Raw genomic sequence first — 21200 nt, 5'->3', positions numbered from 1 at the left:
GCTTCCTCCACAGGCCTTCTCTGAGCAAACCAAAACAGATCTGTTCTTGGAGGACTCCAAAAGGTAAGTAGTTTACTGGGGACAGAGCAAGAAGGAGTCTAGTGTAGCTTTCTGCTTTGGTAGACTGCGGTTTGTGCTCCCACAGCTGTTCCCCTTCTGGACAGTTCTACGCACTAGCACAGTTGCTTTTCTCATGCTTCCTATTCCCCACACATACCTGGTTGCACCCATTCCTCTGTTTTCCCGCAGCCTCGTGCGGTGGCCCTCCAGCGAGGCCCTGCTCAGCTGGCCAGACCTCCTCAGCGACCCCTCCATCATGGGCAACACCATCCAGAAGCTGAAGAGAGGCCGGGCCAGCCGCCACCTTGGACTCGAGGCTCCATTGGCAACTGAGGAGGACAGCTTGTCGCTTGGCGTTCACCAGGGACAGCCTCGATATTTCTCTGCCTCAGGTGGGTCTGTGAGTAGTATTGCTCTGTGCCAGGGTTTGAATGCCCCAGGGAAGTGCAGGAGGAGCAATCCAGTCCCTAGGAGTCCTGGCACAGCTCTGGAGAAGGCAGAATAGCAGAGCCTGCTGCCATCACCACTGGCTTCAATTTGAAGGGCAGAGGAAGGGGGTCATATTTTCTTAATGGGGATTTCAGTCTGGGAAAGCAGAAATCCTGATGTGGATCGGTCTGAAGTGAGCGGTCACCATACTGCCAGCAGACTGGGAGCAAGGAGAGATGTGTTCCCATGGGATCTGAATGTTGCAAGCCACCAGCACTTCTTCACTGGTTGCAAGGCCACAGTGTGTCTCTGAACTCTGTAAATGGCAGGAGAACAAGAACTTGGCCTCCTATACCAGCAGTTTCATGCTAGGCTCCATAGCCAAGCTGGGGATAGACAGGAGCTAGAAGACAGGGAGGAGGGGAGGGCTGTCCCATGGAGGAGGACCTCACCCTAGCCCTCCTCTTCCCCAGCTCCACAAATGTGGCTGAGCCGGAGCGGTGCAGAACCACACCAGTGCAGCACTGTGTGCTGTGCTCCTGCCAATGCTGTTTGCACTCTCTCTTTCCCCAGATGAGGATCTGATCCGGCAGATCCTGGCAGATGGAGCTAGCGGCATCTCCCACTCCCAGGACCTAGGGCCATACATGAGGGCTGAAACAGATCTGATCTCAGGCCTGTAAGTATTCAGGGAGCAGAGTCCCCCAGACAAAGCAGCTGAGCCAGTGCCTCCTGTCCCTTGCCCTCCCACCCAGCTCTGCAGCAGCTGGTGGCACCCAAGCCACAGTGAGCTGAGCTGGGCTTTGTGACATTGCAAATGCCTGGGTCAGCCTTGTTACAAGTCACTATGTTCTTGCTGGGCATGATTCCTGCAGCCCCCACAGCCGGAGCTCCAGGAGGGCACTGCTGCCCTTCCAGGAGCCACCTGGAATATTCCCTTAAAGCCCCAGCTGAAGATGTGTCTCCAGAGCTTTCTGGTCTGCTGACGAATTGCTGGGACGTGGGTTCACTTCATGGCACTGACAGGAGGGAGAAGGGGGATTGAACCTCTGTTGTGTTATCGTGCCCAGAGCACCCTGCTTTGGGACCCTGACCACCACCCAGCCGGGCTGGCTGCTCACCGCTGGGTAGCCAGTGCAAAGCGGCTGATCAAGGGAGGGGAAGGGCTTTCAGCCCTCCTCCACAAGACACAGAGCAGAGTGTCTGCGTGTCTCGGCAGCCTGGGCCTGCTGCTTTAGAGGGAAGTGCTTCTAACTGGTCTGGGGCTGCTATGCTGGTGTTAGCACTGGCGTTCAGTCCTCCTCAGTGTCAGCCTGCTTACTGCATAGCCAGCAATGGCATGGCTCACCAATATCACCCCTTTGCCTTGGCAGGTCCAGCGTGTTTGGGGAGAAGGTGGAGACTGTCATGATGCAGAAGCTGAATGACAAAGGCCAGAGCATGGCAGCTCCTCCCAGGGAAGTGAGCAGATCAGCCAAGTCGACATGGACAGGTACCAGGGCTGCAGGGCTGTGCCAGCCTCAGGGCAGGGAGGGTGGGGATGTGCAGGAAGAGGGGCGTTGCACACAGTAGCACTTGGGAGGCACAGGCAGGTAAATGGAAAAGGAGCCTTAGGAAAGGCTGCTCCCCTGCTTGGGGTATATTTGCTATTTCCTGCCAGCTTCTCTTGGAGCCTGAATCTCGGTAAGCCCTGGGCCACTGCTTGTGCTGTGACAGTCCCTGCTGTGCACCCTAGGGAAGCTCTGCTCACTGCTTCCCCAGTTACTCTGCTCTCTGCACCCCTCTGCAGCCATCAGTCCCTTCATCCATCCAGCATGAGAGAGTGAGAGTCTCTGTACATAACCAGAGGGGAAAGGGAGTCAAATGCCAAGGAAAGTTCAAATCAGCAAACAAAGCAAAGAGACGCTTCCTACTGGGTCATGACAACACAACAGCCAGCCAGCTGGGCTTGCACAAGGCAGGGAGCAAGCTGTCAGGCCCCACAAGGTCTGGGGGGGTGAAAAGTGCCCGGGTGCCCTGTGGAGAAGCTCAGCATCAGTTATCTTAGCATGAGCTCTTGGCTTTCTGAGGCACAGCCTCCCTGGGGCGGGCTGCAGCATGGAAAATTGGACACAGCAGCAATCCTCTTGGGTCTGTTAAAATCCAATCATTTTGTCTTCGTTGATGAATGGTTGTAGTATCTTTATGCAGGCATTGATTTGCATGGTTGGGTGAAAGAAGCTGTGCTGAGCAAGCCCTGGGGCAGGGTGGCTTGGCAGTCTGAAGGCAGCCAGAGCAACGAATCTGTGTGGCTTTTCATGGGTTTGACAGCAGCAGCTCCAGCCAGCCTGGGCATGCCCAATGTCCTGGGGCTCTGCGAAAAAGTAGGGAACCCATCACACTACCCAGTTCAGAATCCCATCTCCCGCTCCTGCCCAGCCTGTTGTCTGCAGATGGGAGGCTGCTCTTCTGAGGCTGGCTGTTTCAGTGTGCTGTCCGTGTTGCTGCTTAGTGGGAGATGTCTGGGATAATTCCTCCAGACTTACCCAGGAGGGGTGGGGAGCTCTCTGCTGGGATGAGTGGTGTGCTCAGCCCTTCCTGTGCCCATTGGGACCCTTCTGCAGTAATCTTTATGCTTGTATTTTCCTCCCTCCTTCCAGTTGCGGACCAAACGTTCAGGAAACGCTTGCTGCCACCCTGGTGCTCCTATCTGGCTCATGGTATCAGTCTCCTCCTCTTCGCCACCTCCACGGGGGTCTCTGTGTGGATTGGGGTGGGCTTTTCCTCCAGTGTTGCCCTCATGTGGCTCATCTCAGGGATATTCAGCTTTCTGGCATCCTTCTTGGTCTGGGAGCCCCTGAAGGTAAGGATAACATGAGTACACAAGCACTTATCTGTATGTGTGTATGTATTAGCTGTAATTAACATCTTGTCCAGGTACTAATCAAGTCATACTGGACACTGTGTGGATTGAATACTCTCTCCCATCTTCGTATCCCTGCAGGAGGGAAAGGATGTGCACACCAGCAGCAGTAGGAGAGGCAGGGCTGGTGGCAAGTTGTTTTAGAGGTCGTCTAGCTGCTCCAAGAGAGTGCTCAGCATCTGTGCCATGCTCACTGTCTGTGCTGAAAGGACCACAGGAGCTGCTGCCCATGGTGGTTTTGGTGGCACAGCTTTCTCTGCAGGCTCATGACACTGCTTGTCTCCCCAGGTTCTGCTGGAAGCCCTCTATTTCTCACTGGTTGCCAAGCGCTTGCACCCAGAGGAAGACGATACCTTGGTGGAACATCCGTTCGTTGAGCATGTTTCTGAGAAGATCAGCAAAGTCCGACCCCCACAGGGGTTTGCCCTTTTCCAGGCCAAGGAAGAGGCCAGGAAGGTCAAACTGCTACACAGGATGCTGAAGGTAAGACATCTCCTGGTGCCTGTGGTGCCTAGGGCAGAGGCAGAGTGCTGGCTCCAGGAGCTGAGATACAGCCTTGTGTGGGTCCTCCCAATCCAGCTGTGATCTCCTGAGAGAGTAGGTGCATGTCTCCAGTTTCTGCCTCAGTTTCCCCATCTGTAAAAGACTGGCAGTGACATTCATCTTCTCTGTGAAGCTCTGAGATCTGAGGTGGCTGGAAAGCAGAACTCTAAGGGGGTTGATTTGGAGTGTCTGATGTGTTTGACTGTAACTCAGGTGTTTGAGGTTAGGGCAAGGTTTGCAGTGTGGAGTAGACACCAGCTTGCACAAGAAAATCCATTAGTTGAGTCTTGTGAAACACAACTTCCCATCTAGGAGCAGAAGTTTCGATCTCTTTGTAGCTCATTCAGTACTTCCACACTTGTGCTGGGAACACACAGCTGCTTTAATGGAGTCAAGTTATTTTTAACTGAGTGATTTCCTTTTAAAGGATGGAAACCCCCATAACTATCGTATAAGCCGAGCTGGCAGCATATAGGAGCTCGTACAGGGAGGCTGTGCAATGCATATCAACTGAAACATCTGGTGCCAAGCTGGCCATTGCAAACAAAGAATATTGTTATGAGCCTGTGGTCTGGGTTTCATTTTAAGCTGCTTCCCATATGGAAAAAGAAAGAACAGCATGCTCTGGGTCCTGATCCTGCTGCATGGCAGTCAGCAATCAGTGGAAAGCACTGATTTGCTGCAGGATTGGGAATCAGCCCCCTCTCATGTTTGGGTGCAATCCCTTTCTACTCTCTGCTTGCCAGAATTTCCTCATCTACATGATGTTCTTGCTGGTGATCCTGCTCACCAACTATGGAGATGCCTCCCGCAACAGCAGGGCCTTCCTTTTGCAGAGCTCCATCAAGCAGCAGTTGGGCAGCAATGAATTCCTCCGCATCAAGAGGTAACTGTGAAGTCCCTGGGGATGGGGAGGAACGAGATGTTGCTTTATATCAGAGAAGCTGTGCGGGGCTACAGCAAGGAGTCGGGGAGAGGCTGGGGCTGGCTGTTGGGCTCGTGCTCCACAGTCACTCCCATAAGAGGTTCTCAACTCTGTGGGGAGCACTGGTGCCGCTGTGGAGCTGGGCACTCGCACACGAGCACAGCATGGCAGCGAGCAGGTCCTTTTTTGTCCCTGTGGTTCTGCTTCTCCCCTGGAGAACAGAGGGACCTGTGGGGGTTGAGAGCTTTGATTTCTTTGAATTTTAATTATTTCCTTAGTGGGAAGGGACCATGTGAATTACAGATGTTTATCTTTCTCTATCTGGTCAAAAGGACACAAGTTTTCTCTGTCTCCAAAATTTACAACTGTAAGGTTTAGCCATAAACAGGGTCATGAGAACCAAAAATAACATCTCTTATAAATACAGAGTCTTTCCCTTCCTTGCTCTGCATGTATGGTTTAACCTAGATTAAATTTTCCCAGCTGAGTTTCCACACTGCTGCAAACTCCGGGAGCCCAGACTGACATCAGAACGGCTGCCTGGGATTAACGGCATCTTTGCACCCATCTCACTACAGACCCCTTGATTCTTCTGTGCAAATAGACGTGGCTTGTCTGTGCCATGCAAAGTCACAGAAACTTTGAGTCACCACAATATGAATCAGGAATGATTCCAATGAACTCGGTGGAGTTTCTGGGGTGAAAGTGGTGTAAAGGGGGAGAGCAGAGCAGAATCTGGTCCTAAATATCATCTCTTTTCCACTGCGCTGCCACAGACCCACTGGTCTGATCCTCATCCAGGTGCCAAGTGGATTCAATCACCTTTTGGTCTTACATGTCAAATAAACATTTTCCTGACCCCAGCCCAGCTCTTGGAATGGATGGAAATGCTGTCTCTGCCTGCTAGCCAGGCACCTGGGAGGAGAGCAGCCCAGACTGGCTCTCCAAAACTCAGTCCCCTGTTCCATGTGAAACAGAGATGGTCATGGGTGAGACATGCAGAGACTGTCCTAGCAAAGCTGCCCCAGGAGTTCTGCCTCTCACGCCTTTTCTCCATTGCAGATCAGATCAGTTCTGGGTCTGGATGTCGCAGGTCTTCCTCCCTTACCTCTACAACAACCGGTCAGGTCAGGAGAGCTACAGCACCACGCTGGGGACAGCCCGGCTGCGCCAGCTCAGGCTGCAGGAAGGTAGGTGGGCAAGGGTCCGTGGCTCTGCTGTCACAGGATGGGTGGTGACATTCCTTCAGGGATGAAATGGCCAGGTCTGAGTGCAGCTGAGGCTGAATGAAGCAAGGCAGAGTTTTTTTTGCAGCATGTATATTAGTTCTGGAACATATCTGGTTCTTCTCCTGCAGAGATGAACTGGGGCAATCGATCATGGGGATTTATGCTAAAGAGAGAGGTTGACTTGATTTCTGGAGGTGTGACTGAGGATGTGGAGGTGGAGAGGGCTTAAGAAGGGAGATGCTAAGTGTGAAGGCTCAGGTGTGTGCCCCAGCACTGTTTGGCTGCGTTGGGCTCCCCACGGGATGACAGTGTTGGTCTCATTCCAGCTGAGTGCCAGCGCAGTGCCCAGGATGTCCTCCATGGCATGGGCATGGCTGCCAGGAGGAACTGCACCGACTCTCACAGCTTTTCTACTGCTGACTACGCAGCTGGCTGGGAAAGGGCAGCTGTGAACGTGACGGCTGCGTGGTCCTACTCACCGCCTGACCTGACGGGGTAAGGAGCTGCCCAGCCTGAACCTATGCCCCCTGCTCCATCTGCCAAAGACATTGCGTCTTTACAGTTGATTTCGTGCCCAGGGTGGTTCCCAGCCCTCACCTCAGTGACACCAGCTGCAGCCCCTGAGCCTGGCAAAGTGCAAATAAACATAGAAATGCTGAAGGCCTTCCCTGAACATGTCCACACTGGCAGTGTGAATGGTGGGAGGCACATAGCTGCCGCTCACCCAACTTCCCTGGAGATTTGCATGTCACCTCAAGCTGTCTGAATGGCAGCGTAGTGCTGTTCTCAGGGGCCCAGGAGCAGAGGGTTCAATTCTCCAGCTTCAAGGGCAGAGACAAGCTGCAGAACAAAGTAACCCAGCCACCCACAGAGACCACAGAGCAGCGCTAGCTTTCTGTTAAAGGGGGTTATGGGAGATTGGCCTTTATCAGCATACTGGACATTAAATCACTGTTGGTTTCCGCTCTGGTTTGTTCCTGGATGCATCTTCATTGAAGTCTGGAGCATCACAGGGCTTGGGGCTGTTCTGAGGTTGGGAAGACTGAGATAGATCAATGCACATCTGTAATTTGTCTTGTGAAATAAATAATGAGGCAGCTGTCACCCTTGGGTGTGCAGCGTAGGGGCCAGGGTCTGCATCTGCACGCTTGCTCCTGGCCTGCCATGTACGGGAGCATACCTGTGGCTGCTCTGTCCTTCAGCTCTCACCCTGTGGCTCCTCTTCCTCTGCAGGGTCTGGTATTGGGGTTACATCTCTTTCTACGATAGCAGTGGTTACGTCCAGGAGCTGGGGGCTTCGCTAGAGGAAAGCAGGGCTCAGCTCAATTTCCTTCAGCAGCACGCTTGGATTGACAACATGTAAGTGTGGCAGGGGTGGAGCAAATGTTCTGCTGTCACCCAGGTTTTTAAGGGGTGCTGCTGGGGTGTCACGGTGGGGAGAGGATCTATGATCCTACAAAGCAGTGGCACCAAAGCCCAGGGTCAGTGTTGACCCAGAGCCCTGAGCTGCTCTTCTCCCTTCCACAGGAGCCGGGCAGTCTTTGTGGAGCTGATGCAGTATAACCCCAGTGTGGACCTGCATGCTGCCATCACCCTCCAGCTGGAGTTCCTGGGGGCCGGCCAGGCCATCGCTGCTGTCACCATCAGCCCCTTCCCACTGCTGCGGCTCAGTGGAGGTGTCACGCTGCAGCTTCTCATGATGGTCAGTGTGTTACTTCCCCTCCACACTCCTCTTCCCTCTCAACACTGCACAGAGAGCTCTGGGGACCCATCGCCTGGGTTCCCGGAAGGGCAGCGTTGGTCACTGTGGACTAAAGCTCCCCTGCCTAAGGCCACCTGTCCCCCTGCCTGTTGCTATCCAAGGCCTGGATAGCACACAGAAAACATTCCTGGCACCACTGAGGGGAAGGAGATTCCTCCTGTCTGACAGCATTTGTTGGTCATGTCTCAGCCTTTTTGCTTCCTTGAACTCATGCCTGTCACTGTGGAAACCTGAGGCTTTTGTTATTCTGTACTCAGTGGGGACATCAGCCAGCTGAGCCATGTCCCCAGAGACCCTGCCTGGGCCAGAGTTCAGTGTAAGCGGAGCCCTTTTCCCCTGGGCACTGCCACCCTGCCACAAGTGCATTGCATGTGGTTTGGGGAGCTTCACTGCTCAGGAAGGAGGGAACGGGGCACTGAGTGAGCCAGGAAGGCATGGAAGGACTTGGGGGCGTGCTCCAGCTGTAGGCTGGCAGAACTCAGCCTAGTACATGGGGCTTTTGCTGTCCTGGAGTGCTGCAGGGTCCCCCGGTGCAGCACAGCAGTCAAGTGTTGCCCTCTAATTCCCTGGTAACCTCTCCATTCCTCCTCCAGGTCTTTCTCATGATGTTTGTGGTCTACTTTGTGGTGTCCGAGTCACTGTCCATCAAGAAGGAAGGCAGAGCCTACTTTACCCTGTGGGGCAACTACGGCCAGTGGGTCTTCATCCTCCTCACCACTTGCACCGTGGTGGTGCATCTCAGCCAAGCCACTCTTGCTGACCAGCAGTGGCTCAAGTACCTCAACAACCGCAAGGGTTTCACCAACTTCTACCAGGTGGCCTTCCTCAACACCGTCTTCAGCACCTTGGCTGCATCCCTCCTCTTCCTCCTGACTGTGCAGGTATGGAGAGGGTTGGGTGGGAGCAGCATGTGGGCAGGGATGTGTGCTTTGATCCCCCTGTGCCAGCTTGTTGTCCATGCACAGTCCCACGGCAGGGGTAGCAAAGGGCCCTGAAGTAAAAACAAATGCAAGACTGTGGTCCTGCTGTGCCAGGCACTGATCGAATGCAATGGGGCTGCTGCCACATCCAGACTCTACTGCAGGACAGAGGTGGTGGGCAGTGATGCCACGTGCATCTCTGCTGTAGTACTTTGGGTCTCTAAAGCCTCTGGGCCCTCAGTTCCCTTGGGGAATTCAGCCTAGTGTGGCTGATGGGATGATTTTGTCTGCAAGGAGCCTGTTGACTAGGATGTCCTCTGCTCTGCCAGAGTTTGCACTTCTCAGACTTGTAGAGATGTTTGAAAGACCCTGCCCTGGGCTGGAAGGATCTGGCTGTGGCCTCTGCAATGGGCCAATGTAACACCGTTCTCTCTCTTGGTCCTAGGCTGCCCAGCAGCTGCGTTTTGTCAGGCAGTGGTCTGTGTTTGGGAAAACCTTTCAGAAGTCCGCGAAGGAGCTGACCGCTGCAGGGCTCGCGTTCACTGTCCTCATCCTGGCCTATGCTCAGCTCGGCTTCCTGGTAACTACCTGCTGTCCCTGCCTCGCCTTGCAGAGTGGCTGGTTGTCAGCAAGGGCTGACCAGGGTCGTGTTGTCCCTCATCCCTCCCCATGCCACGACTGTGAGCAAAGCCCAGCGGGCCCTCTGGGTGCTCCAATGCCCAGCCTGCGCAGGGTGCTCGTTTGCCACAGGCCAGGTGGCTTTGACCTGGGGCTGTGTCTGTGGCCTGTCCTTGTCACGGCCAATTCATGGGTCACGCCTCAGGGCTCATGCTTTCTAAGATGGGGTAGTGAGTATCGGGGGTCAAGGGGATGTTTTGCCACTGATCCCTTCTTATGCCTGCAATGTCCCCTTTGCAGCTCTTCTCCTCCTCCTCGGAGTCCTTCCGCAGCGTTGGCAGCAGCCTCCTGCTGCTCTTTGCCATGATGCGGGGCAGCGTGAACCTCCGCCCCTGCCTGCCTGAGTCCTCGGGCCTCTACTACCTGTTCTGCACCAGCTACGTCATCCTGGAGGTGTGGATCGTGCTGAGGCTGTTCACCGTGGTGCTTATCTACAGCTACCGGGAAATGCACTTTGAGCTGTACCGCCCGGCCTTTGAGCCCCAGGACTACGAGATGGTAGAGCTCTTTATGCGCAGGCTGAAAATGTGGATGGGCTTCAGCAAAGCCAAGGAGGTGAGTGCAGCCTGGGAGACTCTGTGGAGAAGGGGCCCAGTAGCAGGCAGTAGGCTGCAGACATTTGCAGAGAATCAACGTCCACCATCCTTAGCTTGCCTTTGCCTCTGGTTGCTTCCCACTGCTGTTCAGTCAGGTTCCTCTGGCAGGTGAGGAATGGAGCAGCGGCCATTCCTGGAGGCCCAAGAGCTGGGTTAGTGATGGGGCGTTGTAGGGGCATCTGCTGCCGCTTCTCAGTCCCACAATTCCACGTGTTTTTATTTGAGTTCTGTCCCCAGGTCTATGCTGTGGCCTGGCCCACCAGGAATGGCTGGGAGCAGCCCTGGGGGTGTTTGGAGTGGGACACGGTGCCACAGCACAGCGTTCCCACTTACCAGCTCCTGAAATAACTCTGCTCCCCTCTTCTCTTCCAGTTCCGGCACAAGGTGAGGTTTGAAGGGATGGAGCCGCTGCCATCCCGAGACTCCAGTGACTCCAAGTCCTTTCGGGGCCCCACTCCCAGCGCTGCCTCTGACAGCTCCAGGGCCTCCACCTCCTCCAGCCAGCTGGACGGGCTGAGCCTCGTGCTGAGCACCCGGGACAGCCTGGAAGTAGATGCTGACATCCAGCGCCTCCTTTCCCTCTTTGAGATGCTGCTTGCCCAATTTGACCGGGTCAACCAGGTGACAGAGGACGTGTACCGCATCGAGCACCAGCTGGAGGGCTCTCAGAGCCGCCGCTCCAGGAGGAGGTACACCCAGATGTCGGAGGATGTCCTGAGCAGGTACTGTGCAGGCAGCACAGAGCAGGGGCCCTCGCCCGAGATCTCCTCCGACATGGACCTGCAGCCCCCGCAGGATGCCCCACTGTCTCCCCACTCTCCTGCCGCCCCCCCAGGCAGCAGGGGCTCTGTGCCCAGCCGGCTCCTTCGAGCTAGCAGAGGGATCAGCATGGCAGCTTCTGTGCTGCCCCCACACAAACCCTATGCTGCTGTAGCTCCAGCAGTGAAGAAGAAACGGCCCCTCCGGGCTAAGAACAGGGTGCACCCCACAGTCAAGTAACAGGCAGCATGCCGAGCATCGCGGGGAGCAATGCCCTCGGAGGGCAGAGAGCGCCTGGGAAGGGGTTTGCAAAGGGTGGGCTGTGCCTGCCGTGCAGACCTGGAGCCTCAGGAGCTGCTGCTTCTGAAAGCTCCCGTGGCAGCGGCTGTGCCTGCCGGGGCACCTGCGGCTGCTGCCTGCAACATGGCTGGCAGAGCCGCCATTCTTCATGGACCTGACCGTACCCGTCAGATGGGCTGACCTCCTTGCTGGTGGCTTCCAGCATTAAGGGTTGGTTGGAGAAGGCTGAGCCTTTCCCTCAGGGACAGCTGGGAAAGGCTGCGCAGGGTACGGCCAGCGTGCAGAAAATCCCTCTTAAGGTAGGGCAGTATTAAAAAGTTGCCTCTTTTGTTAAATGGCCCCATCTGCAAACAGCCTGCATATGGCGACTGTCACAAGGACACTTTACTGGGGGCTGGCACAGGGTGACCGGTACAAAGCTCACCTCCCTTCCCTGCTGGCTGTGCCGGATGGAAAGGGGGTGAGGAGAGCCCCAGGCCTTGAAGGTTTGAACTGAATCTTGGATTTTTGTCGACCAGACACACTGTGGAGGAAAGCTACAGGTTTTGAGAAGGTATTTAACCCATCTTTTTTTTAAGCATAAATATATATAGATAAATGATATCTACACCCAGATCAGTTAATTTCCAGTATTGGCTACTTTTATCCTCCAGAAACTGGTACTATTTTTTTGTATTTAAAGAAATCCAATATTTAAGACAAATGACGTTGCAAGCTGCAGCGAGCTGTCAGCCCTGCTACCTGGCCAGGCTCAGAGGGGATAACGAGCAGCGGCTCAGCCCGGGGGGTGCGGAGACCTGGGGCTGCTTTCAGCCGTCTCTGAGCGTGGGGTTGCCAACGTGCTGGCTTCGCTGCGGTCCCCCACCCACCCCCTGCGCACCAGCGCTCGCCCCCCGCACGGTGGCCCACGGGCTGCTGGCCGCTTGGCTTCTCTAATCCAAGGAATGTATTGACATAAGTATATGTATTTTTTTGGTTTACTTGTTCGTATGTACTGCCCAGCACTTTAAACAATGCTTTCCTCGGCTAACAATGACACATGCAATCTAACAAGAATGGGATAATATATCACAAAAGCAGTATTTTTTTTTGTTTGTTTGTTTAAATCATAAACTGAAATGAGCAAGTGCTGATGAAGTGAACTCAGCCCCCAGCATGTCCCAGCCTGAGGCAGCCATGCTGGTACCTCCTGGCATCTCTTCCCTCCGAGAAGCACAAAGGCTCTGGGGGAGGCAGGTGAAGCCCTAACGGAGCGTTTGTCAGGGTCCTTCCAGCCCTGGCACCCCGCAGCTCCCCGGGACCTGCCGTGCGCTGGGCTACAGCTGGCCTGTGCTCGCCGTGCCTGGCCGGGGAGGGGCTGCACCGCGGGGCACCCCCTGCTCGCAGTGCAGGGGTGCTGAGCAGCGGCTGAAGCTGCCCCAGGGCCTGCGTTCACTTCATCAGCACCATTTCACGTTATGTATATTGTAAGTAATTTATACGGTGTTTTTTTTTCTTTTTTTTTTAAATGTATATATTTTTGTATGTTTGCTATATTTTCATAGCATCGGTAACGTGTTTGAAACATGTAGATAGGAGACAGAATACTATTGTCAGAGTTATTTAAAGGATGTATTAAGTGCTTCTTCCTGGGAATGTCCCGTGTATATAAAGTATTAGGTGTCTGTGTGCATGTGGTGCGTGTGCTCTCCTCCCAGCTGAGGTTCGGCCGGGCTGGCTCTGGGCCAGTCCCTGCAGGTGGAGCGGCGCGTGGCAGGGGTGGGAAGCCCTGCGTTGTGCTGGTTGGTGCGTTCCCAAAACCTGCTCCATGCTTGGAGGGAAGCCTTGGGCAGCGAGACCAGGCAGGCACTGCGCCTCGGGTTGGACTGCATCTTGCCTCTGGTGCTGGTGGTCCTGGACGCATCCTTCCCGTGCCCCTGGCAGGGGAGACCTTTCCGGGCAGAGAGAGAGGGGGTCTGCTCAGCCACTTCCACTGCTGATCACATCACCTCCAGAGTCTCCCCATCCAGCTCCCAGCACTTCTGCCGTGCTGTGTTAGATACTTTTAAAGATGATTTCATTCCAGCTGTCCACATGCTTCCTTGGCTCCAGGCACCTGCCCCCGTCCCTTATGGGTGACTGAAGGAGGATGCAGGAGGACACAGGGGTGCTCTTGGTGATGGCTTTGGGACTGGTGTAAGTTACTTTTGAAAATCTCAGTTGATACGAAGGAAAGGTTGCAGAAGGATGTGGGCAGGAGAAAATAAGTGTGCTGTAGCCTGAAGATCACTTAAAGTGAGATGGTGGTTGGTCACGATAGAGGTGGTTGAAAGAGCAGATTGCACAGAGGGAAGGAGAGTGCAGAGGTGAGAAAACTTAATACTAGTAACCATGGAGCTCTCATAATGGGAAGGAACCGGCAGGTAGACGAGGAGATGACAGAGACGTGCCTGGAGTTCAGTAGTTGGAGATGGAGGATTCCAGCTTGGAGGCAGCAGGTGCCTGGAGCAGGGAGAACCAGCAGTGGGGTCCACAGAGCCCAGGTGAGCCCAGGGCTGGGGCCCAGTGCCGGCTCAGGTGCTGATGTTAGTAAGCTTTGTGCGCTGTGCAGAAATGATTTGTTACTCCTTTTACAAACAGCTCCATCTTCCCCAGAACTCCTGGTATCATCTGAAACTGCCTTTCAAGCCAGAGATTTAACACTCTTGGCCTTGTAGCTTTTGGTTCCTTTTACTTAGCCAAGCAGTGCAGCCACCAAGCTCAACGCTGGTAGATGCCCATGACTCTTTTTTTGGTGACAGGTACAGTGCTGGTGCAAGTGCCTGCAAGCTGTGTCCAAAAACCCCTAAGGCAGTAAAACGAGCAGCTGTGAGATGTACCAGGCTACCTGGGATGTGGCACTGCAGCTCTGGTAACGGCACTGGGCACACCTCTGCAGTTGCCTCCAGCCGCTAAGCTCAGTGCCCCTCTGATGTTTCCTCCCTGGCGCTAGGAAGGATGTGGTTATAAAGCAAAATCCTACTCGGTGAGATAAGCACAGACCCTCGGTGAAACTCAGGAACTCTGTTCAACTTCTGTCCTTAAAGCCAAAGTTTCTGACTCTTTGGCTACGCCTCAAAAGAAAAGGCATTGGAGAAGTATTTAGTTGCATAAACAGCAACTACCCACAAAGACAAAAGCGGGTTGCTCATCTTCTAACACTACTGTGTAAGCGTGCAGGAATTTTTTTGGCCAGCAGAGATGGAAAAAGGCGAGCGCTTGCTGGCATGTGCTGCTGGGTGGGCCACCAGCTCTTACCCCCTTTTGGGTTATTACGTGGGAGATCTCCTCAGCACAACTGCACCAGAACAGCCACTTTTAACCTCCCGCTCCACGCCGGGCTGCACCCGTGCATCCCTTTCCTGCTGCAGTGGAGCAACGCGTGCAGATCCAGCCCCCCGAGGGCCACGCGGGAGCGTTCCGTGAGTAAAATGAACCAAGCAGGTCTTGGAAATCTCTTGCATCTTCAAAAGCTAAAAAATTCAGTTCAAGAACCACAGTTCAGTTCTCAGCCCTCCCCAGCCCCACGCTCATTTAAAAGAGGTTGTGACTAGGAGTTAAGTGCAGGAAGGAGAGACGGCGGCAAGAGGCAGGGGCGAGCAGGGACGCGACTGCTCGAACAGCCTTGAATAAGCTAACGGGAGGCGAGCGGGCAGGTGTAACAAGGATGCTCCCCAACTGAAGCGTCAGGATCTTTTGTTCCCAAGTGCCTGTTTCTTACCAAGCTTGCTCTGCGTGTGTGTGAGTGTGACGTGATGCGTGTGACTTACCAAGTGCTTCTTCTAATCAAAGAGGAGCAGAAACAGGACAAGACAACTGCCCTACTTCTTTCCTTCACTTGAAGTACGGAGAGCAGCTCTGGAACCCACAGTTGTTTCTTGAAAAGCCAAACACCTCCGCGAGGGCCCACGTGCGTGGTGGGCACCACTGACAGCTTTCAAGCACTCCTAGTTCTCATCGCAGCATTTATTTGTACAAACTATAGCAACACTCACAGGGTTCCTTCACTGTCCCAGCTAAGGTACCGCGTATGCATGCACTTAGCTGCAGCCGGAGTTACAGCAATAAACTTGACTTGCAGCCCTAGCCAATAAATACTCCTGAATGTATATTTCTGTGTTTGTAGTCACGGAGAGATGGTTTCTTATTTATTGTCTTAAGTCTCACAAAGATGCAACAGTATCAAGCTGCTTAAATAAAAAACCCTATCCATTAGTTTAAAAGGGAGAGGGAGGGACTTATATAAGTGCTTTTTTTTTTTTTTTTTAAAGAAAGAACAGACGATTGTGACCAATATGCCAACTGTTACTGTCTGGTCAGCACTTCACTGCAAACAAAAATACCGTATTTTGTAACTGTGGGGATGTTTCTTAAAAAAATGACAAGGTCAAATAAAAGATGACTGCTACGACCTGGCTGTGGTGCTTTTGTTACGCTCCCTCCAGCCCGCTCGGCGCTACCTGCGAGTGCTCAGCAAAGCCACGGGGGCAAAGCAGCGCTAGCCAGAGCTAGTCCAGAGACGTTCCTCTCCGCCCCACTGTCATTCTCTTTGGGACTGGAATTTTAATTAAGGTCTCCTGCACAATACAAGACACTTTATTAAATCAGCCAGCCTATTAGGGCAGCTCTGGGCTGTAATTAACGACATCAGGTTGTCAGTGAAGGGTCTGCGGTTGACTTAAAGGAGACTGAGCCACGACAGAGTAGGGCACCAGGGCTCGCGAGAGCCCAGGCTGCCACTGCCCAAACCCCCACCAGGGCAAGGGAGCTGCTCTGGCTCAGCTGCGGTGGGAAACGCCGACAGAAAACCCCCGCTGTAGAGGTTACCTGACGCTGAACCAGAGGGAATATCCCCAGTACAGGGACTGGAACGCAGCCAGGTATCGCACTGTGTCCAGCACTGGAGGTGCGGCTGGTGGTTACTGAAATATGAGCCATACGGATTGGAAAACTGAAAGGGGAGAGGAGGAGGAATTTACATTTACATTATTACGAAACAGTTTGAATCTTCCCAGGCCAGCAAGAACCCACTGACCATACAAATATTTTATTTCCTTTACGACTTATAAACACTCAAAACACAACATACACTTAGAGTTCCCAAACAGCCCTGCACAAGCTAGTAGCATCACTTTTGTCCCCTCGCCTGTCACTTCACAGTTCCGTGTGCAGATTGCACTTGTCTTCATCTCCAATGCAAGGGCGCTGCTGTTAACCTGTTACCAAAAAGCCACGCTTCCCATTTATTGACAAAGCAGGAGATAAAGTACTCACAGTATAGTCCAGCTTACATGGTTTCTCCCAATTTGGTAGTGTAGTGTCTGATGACCATCTTGCCACAAGATGGGCTACATAATCCCATTCCACCTGTACACGCGTGCACCGAGAGGACCGCTTGTTAACTGCTTCAACAGCCGAGGTCCCAGGAGGAGGGACTGTCACTATGCGTTAGTGCAACAGGCAAAACTCACCCGGAGACGATGCCCCAAGACACGTCAACAGTCTTTCAAAAAGGGATTTACCGGGTGCACTGAGAAGGACAAGAGTTATCCCAGCACCGCTGCCACCAGCGGAAATTCTGCAGCTGAACCTCGAAGCCAGGTCTGGCCTCTGGCTCAACCCTTGCAGTCAGCCCGGCGGGTCAGACTGCTCATCGCAAGTGATGGGTGCCCCCGCGCTCTGCCATTCTGCTGCTCCGGCGAGCAGCACCCACCTCCCTCTTCTGTGTCGCTTCTGGTAGCAAAATCATTTCTGCTTGAAGGAGGGAGGGTTCGCTGCGTATCTCTCAAAATGGAGACAAATCCGTGGGAATGGAAGCAGCATGATGGCAGGTCACTCGAGAAGCCAAATTAACTCTCACCAGAGCTGGCAGCAGAACAAGACTGAGAGCCTGAAGAGTTCAAATGCTGAGAGGCACCAAGGCCTGGAGAGGAGCCGGGATTCTAGGGTCCTTAGAAATAGTGACTGGATTTTCAGTACTTCATATTTCATTCCCAATAAAGTTGTCAAAATTCCCACAATTCCTGCACCTTCCAACTACATGATCAACTGCAGAATATCCTACTTTGTCTGCTTCCACCAGATGCTGGTATGGAAGGAGTCCAAAGAAAGGTTCTGCAAGAAAGTCCCCATCAGAGATGGAAGCCTTGAAATAGCTCAAACCAAATAAAAACAAAACACGTAGAGTTGGTCCTCTCTTGGAGCATCTGCTGGGGATACAGTGTCCTCATCAGGCAACGGTGGCAGGCTGAGACACTGAAATATTCAAGCCCCCCGGTACGGTTCAACGCTGAGTCCGCTTGCAAGCAGCACAGCCACACTGCGCCTCCCAAACCCTACTCCTCTGTGTCCATGCAGCCGCACGGAGTCAGCACGCAGGTAAAACGCTCTCGCTGCCTCGTCTGTCCCAGAACAGACACACCGACCTGCTGGGACCTACACGAACTCCGTGAAGTCGTCCACTGAGGAGATGAGCCGCTTCCTCTGTCCAGTCTCATAGGTGGGTGGAGGGTCCTGAGGGATCTGGGGAGGGGGCTTTGTCGGGGCAGATGGATGCATCTGCAGGGGAAGGCCAGGAGTCTGGTACTGGGTTTCTTCACGTAGCTGAAAGTCAAACGAGAACAGATGAGCTCCATTCTGTCTGAAACTCTTTTCACTCTCCATTTGGGGAGGGCAGGGCAGGTTACTCAGGACAGCCTGTCCGAGCATCCCTAGCACGGTGCCGAGTGGGTGCAGCTCTGTGTCCAGATATTGGGGGGTTCCCAAACCCCTTGCGGCCAGGGAAGCTCTTTGGAAGCTCTCAAGTCCAGACCTACATGACTACACTTGTCATTCCCACAAGAGCTGGATTCTAACCTTCATACACACATTCCTCCTCTCATTCGGCAAGTTTTGATAGCTGATTTTACGTGCCTTATTTGTAATAAGGCTCTAAGGTAGAGCCCAGTTCTAACACTAAGAACAGACAGCTTTACCTACCCGGTGCCTTAGCCTCTTGATATGACGTAGCCTTGCAATCCATTTGGATGGGTAGGTGTCAGTAGGGTTTGATCGACTATGATGAACCTGGGAAGCCATCTAATTTGGGAAGCGGGGGGAGAAGCAGGAAAAGCAAGGAGGCACATTAACATAAGCACGATGATAAAATTAATAGAACATTTCAGTACAGTTTGACAGCAACTGAAATACAGCTTAAGTTATAACTGTTCACATGCTAACTCTGACTTAAAGGTTGACAGCAATAAATGAAGCAGAAAACTTATTTGCTTTAGCAAGCCCTACTCATTTCCTTGGAAGCTGGTGATGGACCAAGACACCAGCTGAAAGGCAGACTGTCTCAGGGAGCTCAGGGGTACTCACGTTAGCGTGCAGGGCCATCTGACGGGCTACAAACGGCAGGTTCTTATCGGAGATGATCTTAGCAACACTCGTGTCTACGAGACCCTCCATGTCTTTGTTTTAAAGGAAGGAGAAAAAAAAATCTTGTAAGACAGTTAAGAACAAGCCAAAGGTTGCCAGTAACTAAATAGGTAAGTAATATAAACCTGGGGAATTGCATCACAGAGTCTCAGAAGTTCCCGCTGAGCTCTACAGCTCCAGCTGTAACAGAACTTGCACTGCAACTTAACACAACTGGCTCTCAAATTCTGGCTGCTCCGTGGAGGTCTGAGGAGAGCCTGCTGGGCTCTTTATCACATGAACCAAAGTGTGAGCGAAAAGCACCCCAGAAGACCCTCTTTGGTAAGAGGAAAGCAAACGCCCCTGCAGATCACTGCACCAGCACTGCTGACCTCACATGGAGCCATGATCAGTTTCCAAGTATCAGGTCCTGCAGTGCCGGGAAGGACAGCAGAGGCCAAAGCCGCAGGGACCTCCACCTCCTATCTCCTCCAGTATTCCCAAGCAATTGATGGAGGGACCTGCTCTGCTCTGCTGGCACTTTGTCTTAAGCTTGAAGATAGTATGAGTGGTACAATGGGAAGATACCTCTTATCTTGGGGAAGATAAATGAACAGGACATATCCAGACATAACACGGCAGCAAATTGGTTTCAGAGAGTTTCTCCTGGAAGTTTTTACTTTCGAAACACAAAAACTTTGTGAAGTGAAGGCAGTTATTGCACCACCAATACAGGAAAGACTGAAAACAAAGGCTGGAGGGATTCCTACCTTTCCGACACTGCAGCGTCACCAGGTTACAGTCATAGTCAAGTGGTGTGATGATAACATGCACAAAATTGAACTGACCCTAATGAGACAACAGTAAAATAGTCATACACACTTTACTGGCAGCCATCGCGATTCTTGTGAATGCCATGAACTATCACATGTGAACCCGCCAAGGCAAATAACCTCCATGTGTGATCTCAACACTGCTAAGATAACACACATCAGATTAAGGTTTTACAAACAGCCACATGCCTGTTTTATAACACACCCACAAGTAAAATCTTGTACCTTTATTGTTCCCAGTTTAAAGTCTTCTCCAGAATCGTTGTAAATGATAGAAACAAAATCATTCCCAAGGTGCCTTTTCTTGTCACAGCGATATTTATCTAAATCCTTTGTGGGCATCAGAGTAGCAATGTGGAAAATGGCTGAAGAGGAAACAGAAAAATCCTTAGGCTGGCCTGGGAAAGCAGTGCTGAAGGCAGCAATGGTCAACATGCAGCACTTGCCTGGAAGACAAAGTAGTACCAGCACCACAATAGTAAAAAATGTAAGTTGTGCTCCCTCGATAGGTTTGGCCCCATTTGTGACAGCCGAATCCAGTCCCGCTGGATTGCTCCCATGGTACCCGCAGCACAGAGCGCAACGGCCAGCGAAAAGGCAGCCTCTGAAGGCTCTGCTCTTGCCAGTTTTTAGGTACTGCCCTGCACAGTCTTTTCTAGCGCCAGGCTCAGCAAAGCGAATTAATGACCTGGCTTTCAGCATGTGCCTGATGTATACTGGAAGAATCAAGCTGGGGTAGCTATCTATCTGTAGAAAATAAAGAGAAGACTGCAGAAGTGATTCTGGGTATTTTTTCCATGGCCACAGTAGCATGGTGAGTAGCATCTGGTTTGAGGAGGAAGAGTTAAATAGCTTAAACCAGGCGTTCCCCTAATTGAGCTCTGCAGAGCACCAGGGTCACAGTGAGTAACCTGCAGCTGCTCCACTGAACCCGACTAAGTATGATGACTGGGATGCACAGAGCTGTACGAAAAAAATTGGGAAGTTCATCACAGCTTGTTGGATCCTGGATGATATCTGCACTGCTTGGTGCTGCAGGAGCTGGGTACCGCTGCAGTTCAATTAGCAATGACCACAGTAATGACAACCCTCCTGCTTTCAATACTGTTCTTCAGAGAAACAATTAGCAGAGTTTTGACATGCAAACACTACTCTCAATTAACAGCCTTCATAGCAGCTCAAGAACAAACAGCTTATTCTACAAACCTCTACACCAAACGATATCAACCTTTAATAGAGCAGACTATTTGAAAAGTAAGTGGTGTGACTTTTTTTTTTTTTTTTCTTAAATAAGGCAGGCACCTTTCCCAAACTTTAACACATGGCTTGCAGAGATACGGAGAGAGAATAGTAGGAGAACAGAGCCCGAGGTCATCTTTACTACATCCCTGGAAAGGAAACAGTCTGTAGAAGGCAGGTCAGTCTTAAGATGAGAAGAGACCATCCTTCCACTTCCAATTTCTGGAGCCACCTTACCTTGCATAATGTCATCGTGCCAACAGTAGGTAAACTGTCCATCCTCCCCACACACGTCCAGGCCACCAAGGTAAATTTTATCTGGCTGACAGTCTTTGAGCTCAATGAGCTTCCCTAACCCAGTCAGGAACTCTGTATAGCGATAGGATCCGTGCTCATTTGACAGAATTGCGATTTCGTTGTTGCTCTAGGAAATAAGAACATGGGAGTCCCACACTGAATCCTAAGAGCACTCAATCAGCGTAAGCGATTAGGTTGTGACCTTCCTACAAGGGCTTCATGCAGGCACTGATTTTTAGTGCAAGAAACTAAGGAAAAGCAAGGCTGCTGCAGGGGCAGGACAAATCTCACAGCTGGAGTAGTGGTGCCTGG

At 52.5% G+C, this 21200-nt stretch overlaps 2 protein-coding genes across 15 annotated transcripts in view; one reads left to right on the top strand and one right to left on the bottom strand.

Moving 5' to 3' along the window:
• The window catches only part of PKD1 (polycystin 1, transient receptor potential channel interacting), a 99620-nt gene extending 84091 nt beyond the window's left edge, over positions 1 to 15529 (top strand). Inside the window, exons 32-46 of the mRNA XM_087730756.1 lie at positions 14 to 63; positions 250 to 452; positions 1063 to 1168; positions 1863 to 1981; positions 3129 to 3331; positions 3680 to 3874; positions 4681 to 4820; positions 5922 to 6049; positions 6415 to 6583; positions 7322 to 7447; positions 7616 to 7790; positions 8444 to 8731; positions 9216 to 9350; positions 9689 to 10003; positions 10417 to 15529. Of these exons, the coding sequence (XP_087586882.1) occupies positions 14 to 63; positions 250 to 452; positions 1063 to 1168; positions 1863 to 1981; positions 3129 to 3331; positions 3680 to 3874; positions 4681 to 4820; positions 5922 to 6049; positions 6415 to 6583; positions 7322 to 7447; positions 7616 to 7790; positions 8444 to 8731; positions 9216 to 9350; positions 9689 to 10003; positions 10417 to 11043 (2979 nt within the window). The 3' untranslated portion in view covers positions 11044 to 15529. The remainder of the gene's footprint in view (positions 1 to 13; positions 64 to 249; positions 453 to 1062; positions 1169 to 1862; positions 1982 to 3128; positions 3332 to 3679; positions 3875 to 4680; positions 4821 to 5921; positions 6050 to 6414; positions 6584 to 7321; positions 7448 to 7615; positions 7791 to 8443; positions 8732 to 9215; positions 9351 to 9688; positions 10004 to 10416) is intronic.
• Positions 15530 to 15666: 137 nt separating this feature from the next.
• The window catches only part of TSC2 (TSC complex subunit 2), a 35423-nt gene continuing 29889 nt past the window's right edge, over positions 15667 to 21200 (bottom strand). For 13 of the 14 annotated variants that reach the window (XM_087730761.1, XM_087730757.1, XM_087730758.1 and 10 more), the window contains 6 exons: positions 20829 to 21015; positions 19578 to 19717; positions 19290 to 19368; positions 18481 to 18572; positions 18100 to 18198; positions 16122 to 17724 (listed from right to left, as the gene is read on the bottom strand). In XM_087730761.1, the coding sequence (XP_087586887.1) occupies positions 17557 to 17724; positions 18100 to 18198; positions 18481 to 18572; positions 19290 to 19368; positions 19578 to 19717; positions 20829 to 21015 (765 nt within the window). In that variant the 3' untranslated portion in view covers positions 16122 to 17556. Of the gene's footprint in view, positions 16073 to 16121; positions 17725 to 18099; positions 18199 to 18480; positions 18573 to 19289; positions 19369 to 19577; positions 19718 to 20828; positions 21016 to 21200 lie in introns of those variants that run through there. The other variant, XR_015698659.1, reaches the window with a different exon arrangement.

Source organism: Nipponia nippon, unplaced genomic scaffold (assembly GCF_047370975.1).
Source record: "Nipponia nippon isolate SJK-2023a ecotype South Korea unplaced genomic scaffold, ASM4737097v1 scaffold_5, whole genome shotgun sequence".
In the NCBI taxonomy this organism is placed as follows: Eukaryota; Metazoa; Chordata; class Aves; order Pelecaniformes; family Threskiornithidae; genus Nipponia; species Nipponia nippon.
The sequence above is the reverse complement of the archived record's forward strand: the minus strand, read 5'-3'. Positions and strand labels throughout refer to the sequence as shown.